The sequence below is a fragment of the Triturus cristatus genome, chromosome 8 (assembly GCF_964204655.1).
Source record: "Triturus cristatus chromosome 8, aTriCri1.1, whole genome shotgun sequence".
In the NCBI taxonomy this organism is placed as follows: domain Eukaryota; kingdom Metazoa; phylum Chordata; class Amphibia; order Caudata; family Salamandridae; genus Triturus; species Triturus cristatus.
In genome coordinates this window covers 601,455,724-601,470,750 of record NC_140591.1, presented here as the reverse complement: position 1 = coordinate 601,470,750, position 15,027 = coordinate 601,455,724, and the positions used below count along the sequence as shown (strand labels likewise).

At 48.8% G+C, this 15,027-nt stretch overlaps 1 protein-coding gene across 15 annotated transcripts in view; it reads left to right on the top strand.

The window, feature by feature from the left end:
• Positions 1 to 15,027, top strand: part of MYCBP2 (MYC binding protein 2) — a 1,771,217-nt gene that overhangs the window by 1,509,665 nt on the left and 246,525 nt on the right. For all 15 annotated transcript variants that reach the window (XM_085622060.1, XM_085622057.1, XM_085622054.1 and 12 more), the window contains one exon: positions 1,457 to 1,740. In XM_085622060.1, the coding sequence (XP_085478186.1) occupies positions 1,457 to 1,740 (284 nt within the window). The remainder of the gene's footprint in view (positions 1 to 1,456; positions 1,741 to 15,027) is intronic.

Sequence of the window (15,027 nt, the reverse complement as noted above, 5' to 3'; positions counted from 1 at the left end):
CACCTCCCATCTGCGCTGCTGCAAGAGAAAAACACCATAAATTATCTAGTTATCTAAGACAATTTAATACCATTACTATGTCAGCTGTGTACCCCTGAAAGTTCAAACTCAAGCAGCTGGAAAAATAAACAAAACGATCACAGCTGTGTGGAGGGCAAACACTTTCTTTTGTGGAAGCACACAACTTCTGCCCAATGACAACTTGTTTTCTTGACCATAAAAACGGATAATGCAATGTAGAAAAAAAAATGATTTATTCTGTTCTTCGATTACTGCAATGGTGTGCAGCGTCCCCACACAAGGCCATTGTGTGCGCTTTATTGATATGATGCCTACACAAATGCACGTTTAAAATTCCTGCCACTGGAAGCTGGTATCGGTGCTGCAGCAAATTACATGCAGTTCAAAAGAGACTCAAAATCTTATGACTATGTTGATAGACTCCTTTGGGCAAAACGCTATGAGTGAAGCAAATGATGCAGCTGCTTTCAATGGAAATTTGAATCTGTATGATGCTAAAGGAGCATCCCCGTGGCACCCGTCAACTAGCCAGGAAGATAGCAAAGCAAGATGTGGCAATGTCAGATCTGGTACTGGAAAGACGCAAGATACACTTGGGATTCTGTCCAGTATAAGTTATTGTTGCATTTTAAAACACAGATTGTTTATGGAAAGGCTCTTGCCCTGTCCATTTTGAAAGACTAATTTTGCAATGATGGAGAGAAATTAAGGCATCACAATGCGGTAACAATTCATATCTCTCACAACCCGCTTATCACTCATTGACTATATCTTTGCCCCCTTACAATGCTCCACTGCCTTTTGACTAGGTTTGCCCTGTGCAAATGTAACTTGTACACGTTCATACATACAAAGCAGCCTCAGCAACAGAGATTTATTTGGATGGAGCTGCCGAAACATGAACAAAAGTAGAAGAAGGTGCTCGTTTTTATTACAAACCATATAAACAGCCATGAAAGATGGGTGGTATCTAGAGGAAGTGGCATGAGTGGTAAAACACACCACTCTTGCATGTAAGTAATATTTTCTTGTATTTTCCAAATGCTAAATAGCAAAAATTACCAATATACAACGTGTGTACTGATACAAAATATACTATGGTTTAGACTGAAGTTAGTAAACACTTTTTTTCCACATATGGTTTTGAGCTTACCAGACTCATTAGGTTTTGTCTGTTTTTTTCAGATGGCAAAACACAAATTGGGTATTTGGGTACTACAGAGACTTTTGTGTTAGGTTTAAGTTTCAGATTAAAATATTAACTGAATGGAAATTAAGGACAAAAATCTAGAGAGGAAAAACAACTTGTTCAAATTTAACCTTGAAAGTTCAGACTTCGACTGGTTTCTTTAAGATGACGAGCCTAGGACTTAAGAAAAGGGGTTTGAAGCAGTGGAAACGCTCACAAATGATAATATTTTTTTGATGGTCACAGGTAACATCGTTGCTACGACGTGTTTTACCAGAGGTGACGCCATCGCGCTTAGCCAGCATCATCGGAGTGAAGGCTCTGCCGCCAGCAGATATTAGTGACATTATCCATTCAACAGAGAAAGGAGATTGGAATAAGCTTGGCATCTTGGACATGTTCCTGGGATGCATTGCAAAAGCACTGACTGTACAGCTGAAGGCCAAGGGTACCACTATAACAGGAACAGCTGGCACTGCAGCTGGCAAAGGTGTCACCACCGTCACACTGCCAATGATTTTTAATTCCAGGTAAAAATAATTATTCTGCTAAACCATGCAAACTATAGCAGATCCTACCCACATATTATCTATAGTTCATGTCTAGATTGTGCAGCGTGGCATGTTTACAGCTTGGTTGTAATTTATGGCTGTTGAGTCTAAAGAATGAATTTGTCTACTGTGGACCATGTATGTCATATACATTGCAGTGTTTGCAGTTTTGCTTCAACACTATCCAAATGCACCTGTGAGATGCTCTTGAATTGTTTATAGCTTGCAACAAATAGATTTTGCTAACAATATTCTGTGTTAAACTGTGCAGTATCTCTCTATGCAATGTGCATTTGGTTTGAAAACTTCGAGTTAAGAAATGTCACTTTAATTATTTAAATTATTAATCACTTTTTTTCGACTGGATGCTTATTCCTGCAGATTCCTCATTTTTAACCCTTCCTTTCTAATTCTTGGGTTCGGATAAGCCCTATTTGAAATGCCTCAAACATATATGTTTGTAGTGAATGTTCACTCTGATTTCATATGGTTTTCGGTTGCTAAGCTTGAGGCATCCCCTTCTGACCTGCTCTCATGCACCCTAAGGGCGTTGTGAGAGAGAGAGAGAGAGGCACAAATATTCATAGCCTTTCAAAATGAATTTCTGCATTTGAAATGCTGTCCCCATAGTAGCTTCAAGACGAGACCTCGTGCCAGAAAACACCAGGAAAGCCACAGAGGCTCCCCCTACTGCACTTTGGGATCAATCTAAAAAGAATATAAAGAAGTCCATGGAGAATTGTTCTTCTTTCTATTAGCTACTCCTGATCATAGAGACGATGCAAAAGCACTTAAGTTCTCATCACAGTGAGCAACTGGGGTACAGATAAAGGACATCTCAGATGCCATACTGGCCAGCTTTAAGTTGAACAGCCCGAGACCTCTGGTGCACCTGCTTGATCTTTTTGGCTTCACTGGTACTGTCTGGCCCAATGCACTTCATATTCTTGCACTCACTTGCCAACTTCACCTTTGCCTTTCGACTGAGCACCAAACCCCTAACCTCCAAACATAAGAAGCTGACTGCTTGGCACATCTGCACCCATTTCCAGACCAGAAACCAGTTGATTTGTCTACTAAATTACAATCCACAACAACTGACTTTATTTTGCAATCTACAAGAGAAAGGCCCTCTGACTACTCTTAAGAACAAAAGATGCCTCCTCATCAAGATTTCAAGATAGGACGTATTTTCACAGTATTCAGACCTCTGATTCCAAAGCCCAGGAATTTGAAGAACGTAACCCTCTTTAGGATGAGCACTGCAACAGAGATGGATTGAGATTTTACTCCTCCAGAAGCTTTTTGTGAGGAGAGTGGTTCATTTGCAGCAGTCATGAAAGCTGCAGAAACACTTAAGCTGACACTTTTCATTAATGAGACCCAAACTAACATGTTCATGCTTATCCTGACCGAGAAGTAGCAAGACTCGGGACATGTCCTTCTTTTCAGTAATGCATTGCTGGATACAACTCGGCCACATGATTACAAAAAAACACTCCATGCCCATGATCAGGCAAGCAGTAAAAAACACATACTTTTCACATGACAGCCATCTCCACCTGAAATGACCTTCTGGAGATCTCCAAAATTCAAACACAAGGAGATGATGGACGGAGTGCTGAAACTTTTCAAACACTTACCCCCAGTCACAGATCTGGGTTGAATCCATCATCATTCTTTAGCTCACTTTGCCACCTCAGTTCAGACACAGCTATATGCAAATCAGGCTTGACCCTGTGCCTCATGGGAACAGTCCAGCCCGAACTGCCAAGCCATGTTTTCCCTGGCCCGGAAACAAGCATCCTGGGACCGGTTTCGGGCTAACAGCCCTCTTCAGCCAGGCTAGATTGATCTACAAAATTCGACACCTTTTCGCAAACTCCCTGGTGTTCACCTCTGGGAGCTTTGCTCTCTGGACTTGCAATGCTGTAGATCTCTTTCCAAGATATTTGCATATATTGTGTGCAATGGCGGTATTGGAGGTACCCAGGTTCATGACCACAAGAAAGACCCATTCTTCCAGCTGTTTGCGATGCATACCAGACTGCACACAGTGGTGGAAAGAGTGAAATTGAATGATGCATGTGCTGTTCAAAGTGTTAGTTGCACTGAGAAAGTTTATTTTAATAGATATATTTGGCAACAGCAGTTCCTCCATTTCAAACTAAATTGCTGATGGAGATTAACTGCACTTAGGCACTAGTCACCCTTTTGCACAAGCTGGGCTTTCTATTCAGGGTGGCAGGTCAATAGTAATGCAATGACAAAAGATAAAGTTGTTCGATGAGATTCTGAACATTGTGCCATAAATACTTTTCCTTTTCTGCAGCGGTATTTTTTTAAAATGCATGTTTGAAAAACTGGGCAGTGATTCGACTGATTCTCGTGGCATCCTTAATTTCTAGCGCATCCAGCAGGGCTGCTCATGAGGCTCTTACAATGGTTCTAGAGAGACAGATGAAAACAGTACTCCAGCAGCTTGATGGACAGTACACTTCCTACTTGGAACCTAATTTTAGAACTAAAATGAAGGCCAGAAGCATAGACTCTACTTGGGCAAAACTTCTCATTCTTCCCTTCTCTGTTTACCTTAGTCGTATATGCCACCATCTTGAGGTGGGAAGCAAAACTGGGGAATAGCTTTATCAGTGGTGTTTGGAGGTAGGCCCAAAAGAGATGTCATGTTGCGCTGCTGTATCTAAGAGTCATTCAGTTAGCCCTGAAAGCTTTTGTTCCAGTAGTTAAAGGTAACAAAGACACACTGTCCTATGTCAACCAAAGAGGGGGCATTTTATCAAAGTCTTTTTGCAAGTCTTTAAGACTGAGGTTTTGGCAGCACGCATATGCCCAGAACCTGTCACAAAACCTAAGAATCACATAATCACAGGTTCTGTATGGACAAAATGCCTTTTTACAGTGTACAAAGCCTATTTAAGAGTCGTGACATTCTTTGCAACTTGTCAAGGGCTTTTTGAATTGCAAATATGAGGTACATGACATGGGCGTCACCCTCCTATTTGTTATTCAGAAATAGATGTCAGTTCTTTCCAAATCCAATTGTGGTCACAAACTATTGATCAGTTTCCATCCAACAAGATGGGGTTGTAACAGGTTCTAAAAGGGAAATCTGTCCGGGATAGACAGAGCCCTCCTTGGGGACTGTCTGTAGCCTCTGAGGGAGCAGGCAGTAGTCCACAGGACCACTGTTTACTACCTCCCCATCCCCCACCCAATCTCTTCCCAAAGATGCAGCATTTTGTTTTATAAAAGCAGTATCTGTGCCTTTGATAGACACCGACTGCTTTAAAAAAGCAGCAAAAAGTTTCCCATTCGGGAAAGCAAATGCAGGGACGGATGTCTGCTGTCCATTATAGGCCAGTATTCCTGCATTCACAGCCAGTCACAGAGAATTGATATTCTTCTGAAAGATACTTAAAACCGCAGATCGCTCACCTTTTTGAATATCTGACGCACCAGACTGGATCTGGAGATTTTTACCAGCAATTACTCCAGCACACATCTAGCTGGCATTGTGTGGCTCTGCAGTGCCCTGCCACCAACCCAGAAATGGCAGAGCTTTGTATAGGCACCACCTCTGTGCGCTAATGTCACTTGCTTTTTCCTCGCCCTGTCCTGTGGATCCTTGGCTCTGCTCCCAGCTTTGTCGGCTTCTGGCAACTCTGCAGAAAATGTTCTTATAGGTACTAGTCACTTAAGATTCCTCATCTTCGATTACTCCCCAGACACCAGACTAGATTCCGGAGATTTTCCATAGCAGCGCTCAGTGGCTGGTAGGTGGTGCTGTGCAGCTCCGCGCTGATTCCATGCCGCCCCAGTAATGGCAGATCAGAGCAGCATATAAGCGACACCCCTGCACACTTACGTCAGTTTCTTGTCTCTTACATTTCCAATCCATCAGATGCGAAACATAAACAATTGTTGGTAACAGTATATCGATCACCAACTTGGGGTCTTTCTAGATTTTAAGATGCGGCCACACTGCAGAACGGGAGGGCAATGTTGAACTTGCCGTTGGATTATCCACCGAATGTTTTTTATTGAAATTAAGCAACTTGTTCTTCATATGGATACTTCTAAATACAGATTCTTCACCTTAAAATAGATCTTTGGAGTGGACCAAACTGTCTTACAGCATCAAGCAGGGGAAGTATCTTTGCCACCAGACCTGACTGTCAAGGCAGTAGTGCTTCATGAAGGTATGCATCAATCCCCACACAGCGGTAGGGTCATCGTCTTCACATCTCACCCCTGCTTTGCTACAGTGAATACTAGAATGAATTATTTGCTCCCTCCTCACTATATGGATGAAGGGCTTTGCTTGAACCTACAGAATGCCATTGGGTTTGCCACAACCCCAGAAACTGAGCTGGACTCATCTCTTCGTCCACGAAAAAAGTGCCTCTTCTTCAGTGGTCCTATGCAGAGCTGCAGGTGTAATTTTAGTTTACTAACTGTAATAGTCCAACTATTGCTACCAGCTTCCTCAGTTGATCTGTTACATTCACGGGTGCTATCATGCCGACCTGGTGAAAACCATTCTCTGCCTTTCCATTCAGTCGACCTGTGGCTAGGCAACCAAGCGACCCTGATTTCCTAACAAAACATCCTAAAATTGACAGCCTAGCAGTAAAAGCATCAACCAGCAAAGAAAGGCTTATTCATTTTTCTTTTAACCCCCCAAAAAGGGAATACAAATATATCACTTTTGGTAAGAATGTTTTCCTCAGCCCACCTGGCTCTAAACTGCTTGAACATAGTGTCTCTTCTGCGCATGTACACACACTCATTGTGGGACGTGGCCAGAGTGATTTGGCAAGCCATCCTAGAGGACCTGATGGCGCCTTTTGCCCAGACAATTCAGGGTGGTCAGGAGACACCCAAATATGTCCTGTGAGCTGGCCATGAGTACACCAATGTTATAGACCATGCAGTCAGCACCAGCTTAGTGCTTAGGTGTCGCACATGGATGCAAGCAATTAGATTCTCTGGGAACATCCAGGCATTCATCACCAACATGCCCTTTGATAGCTCTAGGCCCTTCAGGGGGTAGGGTAGGTTTGGCACTTGAACAATTTAAAAATTTGTGCTGCAGCACAATTCCTGGGCTTATTGTAACGAACTTGCCAATTCCACCAACCTTATAGAAGGTTTAAGTACTACTCACATGGCTTGGTATACCAGCAAGGTCAGCAATCTCATCTGCTGCAATTACTGACCCAGATTTTTCACCGCAGAGGATGCAGTGGCAGTCAAAGCCGTTCACAATAGCAGGGGCAGCAATCTTCTACCTGCTCCTTCCATGCTGCAGCGCCTCCAACTACTTTGATTAGCATTCTCAGACACACAGCCAGCCGTTAATGGGCAGAATCCAATATTTTCTCGTTATCTGGAAACCATTATGTCAGACTGATGGGTTTTATAAAGTGTTCAAAGAGGCTATGCCCCGCCTTTCATTTCATCTCTTCCTAAGCCACGACGGACTTCTGCAGATCATGACTCCATTTTACTGCAGCATGTCAACCTCGTTTCGGCAGAAGGTGCCACTGAATAAATGCCAGACTAGGAGAGAGGCAAGGGGTGCTGCTCTCGCTACTTCGTCGTGGCAAAAAAGTACAGACTGTATGGGACGTCCAGCCGTTGAACACTTTGAGGAAGGAATAGTTTAAAATGCTCCCTTTGGTGCAAATTTCCTGTGCACTTAATTCTGGAGACTGGATGGTGTCCTTGGACTTGCAGGATACATGTTTTCATATACCCATCCTGCAGCCCCACAGACTCTACCTGCTGTTCACAATGGGGTCAGAACACTTCCAATTTACTACACAGGCTTTTAGCCTCACCTCGGGTCCTTGGGTGTTCACATGGTCGCAGCTTATTTTCTAAAAGTTGGGCACATATTTCCTGTACCTTAACTGGCTGATCAAGGTGGACTCATTCTAGTCAGACACAGACAATCTCCAGATGACAGCTCCCTTCTTAACTTTTCTGGCATTCTCCGTGAGCAAGCTGCACCTGAGACCAGCACACACCATTCCCTTCATAGGGGCAATCCTGGCACTGTTGGGGACATTCAGGGTATGAACCTGATGTTTTGGGCTAATCTTGCGTTTCGGTAATAATGATTCTAAAGCTCTATGCTCTTCTGACCTCATGCATCTTCCTTGTCCCATGTCTCAGATGGTACATGTGGGCCGTAGAGTAGATCCTCACGTTTCACTGAACTAAACATCTGAAAGAGAGACGTTGGTGATAGATTCCTTACCTTAGAATATCCCCAGGCGTCAGACTGGATCCGGAAAGTTTTTTGTAGCAGTACCCCTGCGCGTCAGTAGGTGGCATCGTGCGGCGCCGCGTCCGTCACTGGCGTCGTAAGCGCCGAGATGACGTCACGGAGACTACTTAGGCGCCACCCATGCGCGCTGACGTCAGTTATATCTTTTTCCGTGCCAGCAAGCGCATATCCGGATAGAGCACGTACCTTAGTCACTTTTTGACTACTCTTTTGAGACTTTTTCTCCCCCGTTTTTCTCCTGGTGCACGTAGGGATGCCTGGATTTAAGTCCTGTGGGGCCTGCCGTCGCAATATGTCGGTGGCGGACCCCCATGATGTTTGCCTCTACTGCCTGGAGACCGACCACGACTCCCGGACCTGCTGGGACTGTCGGGCCATGGCCCCAAAGGCCTTGAGGGAGCGGCGCCGGAAACTGCTGGAGACCCGACACTCGTCCCAACGCCGAACCAGGTCCAGAGACCATTCCCGGGACCACTCGCTGGGCCGCAGTCATCGCTCCTCAGGCTCCAAGTCTTTGCCCTTGGATTCCGGTAAGCGACGACATAAAAAGAAGTCGAAGAAGCGTGTTCGCTCTCCGACATCCTCCCGTCGGTCCTCGGATGCGGACGAGGGGGACAGGGGTTCTGCCCCTGCGGCTCCTTTGGTTCCTGGGAGTCCCGTGGCCTACCCGCCTTACCCGGGTCCGTCGGCGACTCCCGAACAGGTGCAAGAGTTTCTTGCCATCATGGACCGCCTTTTTAGGCCTCGGACTCCCGCTGGCGTGCCTTCGGGCCCCACAGTCTTGTGTCCAGATCCTGTTGGCCCGTTGGCACCGCGGGCGGATCCAGCTTCGGCGCCACAGCATCCTGCGCTGTTGGCTCCGGCCCCGGCGCCACGAGGTCTGACGCTGCTGGCTCCGGCCCCAGCCCCGCCTCCAGCGCCGCAGTGGGTGCAGTTCGTTCCGCCCTTGCCCCGGTTCCAGGACCATTTTATTCCTGCCTGGGATCCCCATTGGGACACGGCGCCGTCCCGACCCCGGCCGGCGCCGTTCACGGCGCAGTTCACGGCATCGTTTCCAACGCCGTTTGTCCCTTCTCCGGATCCGGCTCTACCGCCGCGGCTGGTTCCTCCTGCAACGGAGGTGGAGGGTGACTGGGAGGGGTCCGAGGACCCTCTTGCCCATCAGTGTGACTCCAAGCAGGACTGGGTGGATGATCTGGAGGACGCTGGCGAACTCGATGTCTCTTCTGACCCGGGGTTTGGATCTCCCCTGCCTACAATGGAGGAGGGCGCTTCCTATACGATAGTGCTCCGTCGTGCTGCTGAGGTCCTCAACCTTGATCTTCCTACGGTGGCCCTCAAAACTAACCTCCTCACCGAGGTGCTCCAGATAGCGTCTACTTCGTCGGAGCCACTGCTTCCCTTCAATGACGCCCTCACCGACGTCCTGTTTGGCACTTGGTCGCGACCGGCCACGGAGGATAAGAATGTCACCAGGCGTCACCGCCCAGCGCCTGGTGACCCCGCGTTTCTGACCGCTCATCCCACGCCTGAGAGTCTGGTCATCCAAGCCTTGACGTCGCTGAGTGCCTTTCCCACGGCTCCGCCGGATAAGGACTCTAAGAAGCTGGAACAGTTCGGTAAGCGGTTGTTCTCTTCAGCCAGCTTGGGGCTGCGGTCGGTGCTTATTGGTCGCCTGCTTATTGGGCCGCTATTCCCACGCGGTGTGGGATGCCGTTGCTCAGGTGTTGCCTCAGTGTCCTGAGGAGGCCCAGGCTGTCCTTTCCCAGGCAATTGCTGAGGGTAAGGATGCGGCTAAGTTCGCCATTCGGTGTGGTTTGGACACCGCTGAGTCGTTGGGCAGGGCAATTTCTACGACTGTGGCACTGCGTCGACACGCCTGGTTGCGATCTACTGGGTTCTCACCCGATGTCCAGAGTTCTCTCATGGATATGCCCTTTGATGACACTCGCCTGTTTGGCGATGAGGCTGACAGTGCACTGGAGCGTTTTAAGGACTCACGGGCCACGGCCAAGTCCTTCGGTCTTTCCACGAAGACCCCGGCCACTCCTGGTTTTCGTTCCTTTCGTGGCCAAGGCAGGGGGGCCCAGGCACGTTCCTTTGGCAAGCCTGTGCAGAACCAGCCTCAGCACGGACGCGGCTTCCGCAGGGGCGGGTCTGGGAATCAGCGCGGGGGCAGTCCACCTCCACCCCCGCTGTTTCTACCTCCAAACCTTCCTAATCCGAGCTTTGTGGAGCACCCCATGCCAGTGGGTGGCAGGATTCGCCATCACCTCCCCCACTGGCTCACCCTCACATCGGACAAGTGGGTGTTGCAGATTATACGCAAGGGTTACTCCCTTCCCTTTCAGTCCACCCCTCCAGCCATGCCACCTCGGTGCCAACGCATGTCGGGGGATCACTTGGTACTTCTCCAGCAGGAAGTCACTGCCCTTTTGGTCAAGTGGGACATCGACTGTGTTCCTGGGCCGGAAGTAGGGAGTGGTTGTTATTCCCACCACTTTCTGGTCCCCAAGAAGGACAAAGGGGGCCTGCGCCCGATCTTGGACCTCCGGAACGTCAATCGCTTCCTCCGGAAGGTGAAGTTCAAAATGCTGACTGTCTCAGGTCCTGGCTGCCCTCGACCCTGGAGACTGGATGGTAGCGTTGGATTTGCAGGATGCATATTTTCACATCACCGTCCTGCCAGCCCACCGGCGTTACCTGCGGTTCACGGTAGGCCAGGAGCATTTTCAGTTTGCCATGCTCCCTTTCGGCCTTACCAGCGCCCCTCGGGTGTTCACGAAGGTGATGGCGGTGGTCTCAGCTCACCTGCACAGGTTGGAGGTGTCAGTCTTCCCTTACCTTGACGACTGGTTGCTGAAGGCGGGCTCGCACCAGGCAGTCGTCAACCACCTTCAGACTACGGCCGACCTCCTGCATTTGCTGGGGTTCTCCATCAACGTGTCGAAGTCGCACCTGAGTCACTCTCAGAAGCTCCCCTTCATCGGAGCGGTTCTGGATTCAACGCTGGTTCGGGTTTATCCTCCCGAGCAGCGAGTCCGGGATATTCAGGCTATTTTTCCAATCTTTCAGCCTCTGTCCCGGGTTTCGGTAAGGATGACTCTCCGGCTTCTGGGCCTGATGGCCTCCTGCATCCTGCTGGTGACACATGCCAGATGGCATATGCGGGCTCTGCAGTGGAACCTGAAGTTCCAGGGGGCGCAACATCAGGGCAACCTGTCCGATCATGTCCAGATCTCGGAGGGCACTGCACGACAATTGTGGTGATGGCTCACGAATCGCAATTGGGTCAATGGCAGATCCCTCTCCCTTCCCCAAACCGGAGCACACAGTGGTGACTGATGCGTCCCTCCTGGGATGGGGAGGCCACTTGGGAGAGGCGGAGATCAGAGGCCTCTGGTCTCCGGCGGAGTCCCGGCTCCATATCAACCTTTTGGAGCTGCGGGCGATCCAACTTGCACTGAAGGCATTCCTTCCCTCTGTCCAGGAAAGTGTGGTGCAGGTGTTCACGGACAACACCACCGCCATGTGGTATTACAACAAACAGGGCGGGGTGGGGTCCTGGACCCTATGTCAGGAGGCTCTGCGCCTCTGGACATGGATGGAACTTCAAGGCGTTACCTTGGTGGTTCAACACCTGGCAGGTTCTCTGAACACCAGGGCGGACAAACTCAGCCGCCGGTGCTTGATGGATCACGAATGGCATCTGCACTCGGATGTGGTGCAAGGTATCTTTCTGAGTGGGGAGAGCCTTGGTTAGATCTATTTGTCACTGAAGAGAACGCGCAATGTCAGTAGTTCTGCGTGTTTGAATTTGCAAGGCGGTACTCGCTCGGCGACGCTTTTCGTAGCAAGTGGAATTGCGGTCTATTGTACGCCTTTCCGCCTATACCACTTCTGCCCAGAGTGCTGAAGAAGATTCGGCACAACCGGGCCCAAGTCATCCTTGCGGCTCCGGATTGGGCATGAAGATACTGGTATCCCGAGCTACTTAGCATGGCGAACGATCCCCCGATCCGTCTTCCTCTTCGGGAGATCTTCTGTCGTAGCAGCAGGGGACGGTCCTCCACCCGAACCTGTCCAGCCTCCACCTCCATGTGTGGAGATTGAGCGGCGGCAGTTGACAGCTTTCGATCTTCCTCCCGAAGTCTGTGATGTCATTCTGGCAGCCAGGCATCCCTCCACTAAAACGGTATACGCCTGCAGGTGGAACAAGTTTGTGGTATGGTGCACAGCAAAGGCTGTGGATCCCCTTTCTGCCCCTCTTTCTGAAGTTCTTCTGTTCCTTCTTTCTTTGGTCCAGCAGGGCTCTGCTCCGGGCACTATCAAAGGTTATCTTTCGGCCATCTCTGCCTTTTTGAGGTTTCCAGATCAGCCTTCTCTCTTTAACCCCTTCAGCGCGGCGCGGATTACTGCGCTGTGCTGAAGGTTCCGTGCGCGGGCGGGTCCATGACGGAGCGGGTCCGTCATGCGCACAGCGCGACCGACGCGCATGACGGAACCGCTCCGCCATACGCATCGAAGGGGTTAAGTCCCCGGTTGTTAACAGTTTTCTTAAAGGCATTACGCACACTTTTCCTCCCAAAGGCATTACGCACACGTTTCCTCCCGTGCCGTTCATCATGCCTCAATAGGACTTGAATCTCGTTTTGACCTATCTGATGTGCGCTCCTTTCGAGCCCCTTCATACCTGTCCTCTGGTTCTTCTTACTCTTAAGACGGCTTTCCTGGTCGCTATCACCTCTGCCAGAAGAGTGAGTGAGCTCCAGGCCCTTTCTTCCAAACCTCCTTTCCTTTCTGTTCATCCGGACAAGGTCGTGTTAAGGACCCGTCCTTCTTTTTTGCCAAAGGTGGTCACGCCCTTCCACATCGGGAAGACCATCACTTTGCCTACCTTCTTACCGCCTCCGCATCCTTCGAGGGAGGAAGAGAGGCTCCACCGTCTGGACCCAAAACATGCGCTCGCATTCTATCGAAAGCGTACAGAGCAGTTCCGGGTGGATGACCAGCTCTTTGTTGGCTACGTGGGCGCCAAAAAAGGTCGGGCTGTGCACAAACGGACCAACTCTCGGTGGGTCGTTATGTGCATCACAGCATGTTGCTCCTTGGCTAAGAAGGAGCCTCCTGTGGGGCTGCGTGCCCATTCTACCAGGGCAACTGCAGCCACTACTGCCTTGGGACGTGGCGTCCCCTTGCAGGACATTTGTCAGGCAGCTACGTGGGCCTCGCTGCACACGTTTACCAAGCATTACTGCCATGACAGTCCGGTCCCGAGAGACGGCTTCTTTGGCCGTTCTGTACTCCGTGACTTTCTGCTGTAATCTATTCGCAGACCCACCACCGGGGTTGGTATTGCTGGGGTATCTATTCTAAGGTAAGGAATCTATCACTAACGCGTCTCTTTGAGATGCACATGTTACTACTTGTGTAACGATATATCTGTAAGAGACATTAGTTAGTGATAGATCCCTTACCGCCCCGCCCATCCTCCCCTTTCTGTGAACTGATTCTAGGGTTAAGGTCATCCCCCTTTCAGGACCCTAGTTTCATAGCACCAGTGGTCAGTTTCTTGCATGGCTCTGCGTTCCTGGCGCGGAAAGTCGTGTACAGAACTGACGTCATCTTGGCGCTTACGACGTCCGTGACGGATGCAGAGCCGCACAACGCCACCTTCTGATGCGCAGGGGTACTGCTACAAAAACCTTTCCGGATCCAGTCTGACGCCTGGGGATATTCTAAGGTAAGGAATCTATCACTAACTAATGTCTCTCACAGATCTATCATTACACAAGTAGTAACTTGTGTATTAGGACAACCTGGCCGACTTGATCCATAGCTCAAAGATTGCGGATCAGGATCTTCAGTAATGGCAGTTTGCGCCAACCTGATACCTGGTAGGCCACTCTCCTTTCCCCACCCAGACTTCATTGTTGTGACGGATGCTTTGGTGCTGGGTTGAGGGAGAGGGGTGTTGATCAGAGGCCTCTGTTCTCTGCCAGAGCGCTAGTTCCATATTAATCTGTCAGAAATATGTGTTATTTAGTTGTCTCTGAAAGCTTTCCTACTAACAGTTATTGGGAGGCTGTTGTGCAACTGTGATGGTAATAGGATCTACTGTACATATTCCACCTCCTGCCTCAGGTTCTGAAGAAAGTCTGAACAGACCAGGACTAACTCATCGTAATAGCCCCAGACTGGGCCAGAAGAGAGTTGTACCCAAAGATCTTGTGCCTGAGCGTTTATCCTCAATTCTCCTACCCATTCGGGAGAACCTCCTATCTCAGCAGCAGATGAAGGTTCTACACCTATATCTCAGCAATCAGCACTTCAATGCTTGGAGATTAATTGGCAATAGCTGAGCTCTTCCGAATTGGCACCTGAGGTAGTGGATTCTGTCCTTTCTAGTAGAAATCATTCAATTAAATCTATTTAGTACTGGTCGTTGGATGTTGTGGCCTTGTGTGAGATGGCTTCTTTATACTCCGCAGGCCAAGCATTCTGATGTGGTGTTGTCTGTTTTATCATTGGCCCAGCAAGACCTTGCAGTGAGCACAGTCGGAGATTACATGCTGGCTATTTCAGTCTTTTTGTGTTTGTCAGATCAACCTTTTCTTTTAAAATCACCTGTTTTTGTGTTTCCCTAAATACCTAACTTACATATTTCCTTCAAAACCCATCATCTTACCGGAGTGTGATCTCAATTTTTTCCTCACATTTGTTATATGCACACCATTTAAGCCTATGCATAGTTGCTCCTTAGAGCTTTGAACAATCAAACAGTCTTTCTCATTGCAATCACTTCTGCATGCAGCATGAGTAAACTGTTGGCTCTGTTGGTGCAGTCTCCATATGCCACTTTCTTTTTTAGACACATTGGTGCTGAGGACTCTATTCACCTTTCTGCTAAATAGTGCCTTTATATGTCAGACAATCGCTCTCTGTACTGA